Source organism: Brassica oleracea, chromosome C5 (assembly GCF_000695525.1).
Source record: "Brassica oleracea var. oleracea cultivar TO1000 chromosome C5, BOL, whole genome shotgun sequence".
In the NCBI taxonomy this organism is placed as follows: Eukaryota; Viridiplantae; Streptophyta; class Magnoliopsida; order Brassicales; family Brassicaceae; genus Brassica; species Brassica oleracea.
The window spans coordinates 46673383-46680366 of NC_027752.1; the positions used below are offsets into that span (position 1 = coordinate 46673383).

Here is a 6984-nt window from a genome sequence, read left to right on the forward strand (position 1 = left end):
TGTTATCAGTCAATAATTGTAAGAATACATCTACTTATATTCTTAGAATTTACTACATAAATCTATAGTTTCTACACATAATTTTTACAACTTAGTTACATTGGATTATTATAATATTTATTGTGATCCAATTCTAATTCAACATGTTAGTTGTATAAATTTCAGAATGTGGCTTGTAATTTTCATTAGAATCGCGCGATATGATTCTCTCAAAATAGGGTTATTATAATAGTTAGTTGATAAAACGTAACCTAGGTTGCAGCTATAATCGTAAGCATTGACGTCTATAATTCAAATTTTCATTAAAGAAAGACCACGTTTATCGCCTACTCTTGACGAACAAGTAAAACTAAGCCACTCACATGTGTTATATAGTGAGACACATACACGATTTGTTAAACCAAGGCAAAAAAAAATGGAGGAGTTTTCCCCAACGGTATCGTGCAGCCCAAGCTTCAGCTTCTACGCTTCCAGCGAATGCGCCGATGCCGCCGCTAAAGTTTCCCGCGAAAACCAGAGTTACAATATAACAGATCAATATTCGGTTAAAGTTAACTCCGTCGATGACTTCCAGTTGGAAACATCATCACCCTTACATGAAGAGACCTTCGTCCACTTCCCGACGTTCAAACCAGTGTCCAGCGACACCGTTTCAATGATTAGAAAGAAAGACGTTGATGCTGGAATTGTCCCGGAGGAAGTAAGATGGAGCACTCCGCCTTCGCCTTTAAGGTCGGAATCTGAAGAATTGGATAAATTCTCCGGAAATTGTCTATGGAAATTGTCTACACTCGAAGGTTAGTAAACGGTGCCGTTTAACGAAGTTCCTAACGAGAAGCCACAGCGACGCAACCAAGACTTGCTTGCCGGACATGAAACGGAAGGACAAATCGGCGTCGAAAGGAGATAAGAGAAGAAAGTCTTATTTGCCTTACAGGCAAGATTTGATCGGAGTTTTTGCCGGGATGCCAAGATTACGTCATTAAATAATTTACTACAGTATCTATAAACTTTACAAATACAGCAATTAGGTCCTTGTTTATTTTTGTGTTTATGCATGTAGCTTTTTCTAGTGATATTGAAACCCTATTCAATTCGTTGACGATTGGGATTTATATGGTATGCAATGATAGATAGTATTGACAATTTGGTTTTAATTGGTCAAGAGCTTTTCTGTTTTATGGATTTACGTACTGCTATGCTGATTTTTTTTAAGGTGGAACTGAAAAAGCTCAAAACGGTGGGAGTTGATTCACTAAAAAAACAACAATACGCGACGGTGTTCTAGGTAAATTGGAAACTTATGAAAAATGAGTTAGTGAAATGGTGATCGTTGACAATATGGCAGATACTACTACAAGTACATAATCAACGGTGATGAAAGGATATGATCGAGGAACTACTAAGAATATAATAGGGGTTAGAGATGTTGCTAGCGTCAGGCCTACTATTCAACAACCAAGAAAGGATACTAATTAATTACTATGAAGTAGTCGCTTCTTGATACCAAGAATTATGAAAAACGTGAGATAAGTGTGTTCCACAATATGTCTTCCTAATTGGTTTAGACATTTATCTGAAGCAACTATTACGATGTTTTGTAGGATGTAAATATCAAAAAAAAAGTGATCGAGAGAGTGCTGACAGAGAGAAGGTTCAGGTTGGCAAAAGCAGCTAGGTGTCTTTCCATTCACAGTCTGTCCAATCAGACTCTGCCCAAAATAGATTTTTAATTTTTGTTTATTTAATGGCATAAGCTAATTATTACTAGCTAATTCAACAAACACCTCTCCTCTATCCAGTCCTCAAGGTATATTCTTCCTAATGTCTTTGTGAAATTCAGTGCTTTATACTCCAAATCAATAACCACGTTCGACACACTCTATGACAAGAGAATGTTGACATTATGTTGTGCGTGCTTGCATGAAAATGTCGACATAGTTTTGCCATTTCCCCAAATTCTACTTATAAAGTCTTCAAACCAGCCCTAATGCATTTCTCGTCTCTCTTCTTCAGTTTCCCTCCTTTTAAAAATGTGTAACAAAACAGAAGAAGCGCTTCCCTAATTTTGCTTGTATTATTTTCTGGCATGGAAAATTTAAGCGAATTGTCGAGAGAGAAAGAGAGCTTCTCTATATTTTATGGCATTCCTCTCTTGCTTGTTCTTTTTTTAATTCATATTCGTTGCATGTTCATGCTAAAGAGCAACTCCGTCGTCGGCTTGATACTATGAAAGTGTAACATAAAAAAAATAGTATCGTAAATGCATAATTTTTTTTTTATAAAAAAGGCTTTCATATTAAATGCATAAAAAAGGTACAAGTTTCACTCATAAGTTTTGGAAAATTTGGAACAAGAAAATAGTTATCACAACCCTGATGAATGATTCAGTTAAGAATCATAAACAGCAAGAAATTGAAAAAAAACATTCATCAGTGGTTTTGGTTTCCTCGGCCACGGCCACAGCGACCTTTACCTCTTCTACCGACCTTCGTCCATCCCATAATTTTGTTTGATTTTTTTTAATAGATGAAATGTTAGTTGAATGTGTTATCTCAGATTTCTAATGAGTTTTAAGAACTTTTCATCCTTTTTTTCTTGTTTTAATTGTTTTTCCATTTTCTTTTAATTACGAGAACTCCATCTAGAACCTATGGATAAAGTTGCTCTAAGAGTTTTCACTTGGGTCTCTTGCTTCATAAAATGGAATAGTCCATGCATGAGTCTCTCTCTGTAATTTTTTTCTTTTTTTTGTGTGTGTGTGTGTGGGTCATGGAGCTCTTTTTACCTCATCATGATATGCATCTTCTGGATTTGAGAATACAAGATCACTCTGTGGCCCTTGGAGCGCTTAGAGAAGTTAAGGCTCTCTCATATATTATGGACCATAAACAATGGCCTAGGATCTTAAGTGGGTGGTGTTCATTTAAGATGAGAGCCTAAGAGGGTAAGTGAAAGAGGCTGATCCTTGTTTTTGTGATAAGGGATCTTATCCATTTCAACCTCTTGAGACCTTTCCTTTTCTATAATTTAAAATAATAATAATAATAAACAATGTGAAAGAACAAGAGCACGTAAAATCTTCAAACAGATGTCAAGCTAATATTCCTCATCCACAAAAAGAGAAGAAATTTTGTTATTCACCTCACCCATCGCTTTCATTATCCTCGTTCCACAACCTCACCATGCCCATGAGACACCCTTCTTTTATACGCTCAAAATCGTTCACCAAAATGCACTGAAGTAGCCTATATATTACATATACAAAGACTTATTACTATATTATAAAATACATCTCACTCTCACTACCTTCTCTTCACCCGCAAATGGCGACCGCTCCTCTCTCCGGCTTCTTCCTCACCTCTCTTTCTCCTTCTCAACCTTCTCTCCAAAAACAAACTCTTCGTTCTTCTCCCACCGTTGCTTGCCTTCCCTCATCCTCCTCCTCCTCCTCCTCCTCCTCCTCTCGTTCCGTTCCAACACTTATCCGTAATGAGCCCGTTTTTGCCGCTCCTGCTCCTATCATCACCCCTTACTGGGTATACATTTTACATTCATCTCTCTTTTCTAAACCTCTACATTTATTGTTACTTGCTTATATTTATAGGAATAATAGCTAGATAAATAGATATGAAACTAAATTATCCTTCCTCTGGATTCTCATTAATAATGATACGGAAACAGCCCTACAATTTCACAATTTTCTTGTTAATTAATGTTCACCATCTCATTTGACGACTTCCTTAGGTTTTTATTATTACGAAAAAACTATATGATTTATTCAGTCGAACCAAAATATAGTTAAAAAGGACTCCAGGACACTTAAAATACTAATGTTTTATTAGTTTAATTATTTATTTTTTACGAAAACATTGAATAACCAGTTGAGTTTGTTAAAAAAAAAATCAGTTGAGTGACAAATGTACATTGAGTTTCTCAAACTTTTTGAAAGTCTTCGATATAAGATATTTTACACTTCTCCCTTCTTTCCTAATTAATCTAATACGAAACTATATGAAATATCCATTGATGTGGGTGCTCTTATTAGTTAACCTATATCCCTTCAAAGTCATGTCTTTTTGGTACGCATAACTGTATAAATTAATTACCTTAAGAAACTTTCACAAATCCAGTAAACTCTCACGTGTGTTTCACATGTCCTTTTATTATTTTTACTATTAGAAGCAGTGTTTTATTTTGAACTTATAAAGTCGAGGCTAATATATAGTAGTTTAGTAAATCACAAGGGAATAGCTCATTTTCAGCGACTCAAACTTCATAAGCATCCTTGTGTAATTTATGAATTTAAGTATCATTATTTGTTTCGACATGTTTAAAACACGTACAATCTAAATCAAATATTAATTGAATGATGTAATGAGTAAAGCGATAATGACCTCCAAATTTTAAAGGCGTTATGACAACTCTACTCAAAATGGGACATTGTTAAATTGGAAGTTGGGACGTACGTAGGATCCACGTGATAAAAGAGAGAACTTACCAGTAGCCTTAACAAAGCGATTTATATGTAACCGAGACGTGTGTATGTGCATATACCATACGTGAGCGTGTGGAACATACTAGTGATGGAGTCGCCATCTACCATTTATTTATTCAACCCACCGATTTCTCTCCTAACCACACTGCCGAGCTTCTCACCCCAATAATAAAATCATACTACCAAGTACCACACAATCGTTTCNAAAAGAGCATAGGTTGATTATAGTTTTCTTTTTTTGACGAAGGCATAGGTTGATTATAGTTTCAACTTTAACACGACTTCTGTGACATTTTAATTATACTCTTTCTTACAATTTATTTGGTCAACGAACTTGCAGAGCGAAGAGATGGGTAGCGAAGCATACGAAGAGGCCATTGAAGCTCTCAAGAAGCTTATTATGTAAATAAATATCGTCCTTATTCCCATACATTTATATATATATGTATAATCTGAATAGTTTTGGTGGATCAAAAACGGCTGTAAATCGGGTGTCATGTATTACAATCTTGTTTAATCAATCGTAAAAATATGTATAAATTAACATGCATGGGCAGCGAGAAGGAGGAGCTAAAGACTGTTGCGGCCGCTAAGGTGGAGCAGGCCACGGCAGCACTTCAGACAGGTACTTCCTCCGACAAGAAAGCTTTCGACCCCGTCGAAAACATTAAGCAAGGCTTCATCACTTTCAAGAAGGAGAAATACGAGTAATTATTTATATTTTGTATTGTCTTAATTTTAATAACACCATTAGATATAGCTAGATTTTAACTAGTTCATAATTATATTTTAATTTGCAGAACCAACCCTGCTTTGTACGGTGAGCTCGCCAAGGGTCAGAGTCCTAAGGTTAATATATAGAAAATGATAAGAAAAGTATAACAATAACAGTGTATAAATTAGAGATGGAAAAATAAGTAACATATATGTTCGAATGGTGCGGTGCAGTATATGGTGTTTGCTTGTTCCGACTCGCGTGTGTGTCCATCGCACGTTCTCAACTTTCAGCCAGGAGAGGCCTTCGTTGTCCGTAACATAGCCAACATGGTTCCTCCTTTTGACAAGGTTTCACAACTTCATTGCTTTTGTCTCTTCTAACTAAAACCTTATGAGGTGCTTGACTTTAGTCTTAAGGAGATGTAACGTTCACCGTATTTTTGTACTTTTTGCTAAAATTTACAGGTCAAATACGGTGGAGTTGGAGCAGCCATCGAATACGCTGTTTTGCACCTTAAGGTGAACCGCTTCCTCTATAACTACAGATTTTCCTGCATCATACCCATAAATAATAATTTTGATATAATACTATTTTATTTTAAATGAAATTTTCAGTTTATATTTTGATATTATTATTTTTATGTTTAACTCATCGGTTAAAAAATAAAATAGATATAATTATATGTAGCCTTTTTCTTTTAAGTTTGGTTTAACTGTATTAATTTAATTTAATTTAAACATCATTTGAAGAAAATTTACTAATATAAAATTTATTAGTCATTACCATATTTTAAAAAGCTTACCAAAATCAAAAAAAATTGTAAAAAAAATTATACAGTTCATAAATAAAATGATGTGATGTCATATTTTTAAAAGTTCATATTACTTTTTATAATGAATATGGTGATGACACATAAGAAAATCACTTATCTAATTATATGAGTTTACCTACCATATATACATACAATTAACACTACCGGAAAATTTTTTTACAGAATGCCATTATATTTGTAAAAGGAAATTAAATTAAATCGTAGAAAATAGATAAAACTAGAAATGTTAACTTGCAAAACTAACTAGTGTTAATTTTGATAAAATTTAAGTAGATATAACAGAATTTTACTGATGTAGGTGGAGAACATTGTGGTGATAGGACACAGCGCTTGTGGTGGGATCAAGGGACTTATGTCTTTTCCTTTGGATGGAAACAACTCCACGTATTATCTCTTAATATCTTATATATTTGATTTAATATCATTTTTAAATTAATATCATTCCATGAGTTACATTACTTGCAGTGATTTCATAGAGGACTGGGTCAAAATCTGTTTACCAGCCAAGTCAAAAGTCATATCAGAACTTGGAGATTCAGCCTTTGAGGACCAGTGTGGCCGATGTGAAAGGGTATGTATATATAGATATGTTCATACCTATCTTTGTCTTCCCATGCACATAGATGAACGAAATTATATTAATATACTGTTTATACTAACGCAGGAGGCAGTGAATGTTTCACTAGCAAACTTGTTGACCTATCCATTCGTGAGAGAAGGACTTGTGAAAGGAACCCTTGCTTTGAAGGGAGGTTACTATGATTTTATAAAGGGTGCTTTTGAGCTTTGGGGACTTGAGTTTGGCCTCTCCGAAACTAGCTCAGTATGAACCAATCCACCATCATCATCATGAGCATCCATCATCATCATATATCTCTATTCCATATGTAATTTGTAATGTGCTGAGTTGTTTTCCTATCTTCATGGTATCCAACT

The 6984-nt window shown here is 34.7% G+C and overlaps 2 protein-coding genes across 2 annotated transcripts in view; both read left to right on the forward strand.

Annotated features, from left to right (window-relative positions):
- The first annotated feature begins 415 nt into the window (after positions 1 to 415).
- On the forward strand, positions 416 to 986 carry LOC106292445. Its single transcript, XM_013728031.1, has 2 exons — positions 416 to 700; positions 798 to 986. Exons 1-2 carry the CDS (start codon positions 416 to 418, stop codon positions 984 to 986), a joined length of 474 nt encoding a protein of 157 aa, XP_013583485.1.
- A 2251-nt stretch (positions 987 to 3237) lies between these two features.
- Positions 3238 to 6984, forward strand: part of LOC106295174 (beta carbonic anhydrase 1, chloroplastic) — a 4053-nt gene continuing 306 nt past the window's right edge. The window contains exons 1-9 of the mRNA XM_013731006.1: positions 3238 to 3539; positions 4839 to 4900; positions 5056 to 5205; positions 5299 to 5347; positions 5447 to 5563; positions 5681 to 5734; positions 6347 to 6432; positions 6514 to 6619; positions 6713 to 6871. Of these exons, the coding sequence (XP_013586460.1) occupies positions 3327 to 3539; positions 4839 to 4900; positions 5056 to 5205; positions 5299 to 5347; positions 5447 to 5563; positions 5681 to 5734; positions 6347 to 6432; positions 6514 to 6619; positions 6713 to 6871 (996 nt within the window). The 5' untranslated portion in view covers positions 3238 to 3326. The remainder of the gene's footprint in view (positions 3540 to 4838; positions 4901 to 5055; positions 5206 to 5298; positions 5348 to 5446; positions 5564 to 5680; positions 5735 to 6346; positions 6433 to 6513; positions 6620 to 6712; positions 6872 to 6984) is intronic.

Coding starts and splice junctions, on each gene's coding strand:
- LOC106292445 (XM_013728031.1), top strand. CDS start 416: ATGGAGGAGTTTTCCCCAACGGTATCGTGCAGCCCAAGCTTCAGCTTC. Junction 701..797: donor CTGGAATTGTCCCGGAGGAA/GTAAGATGGAGC, acceptor CTACACTCGAAG/GTTAGTAAACGGTGCCGTTT.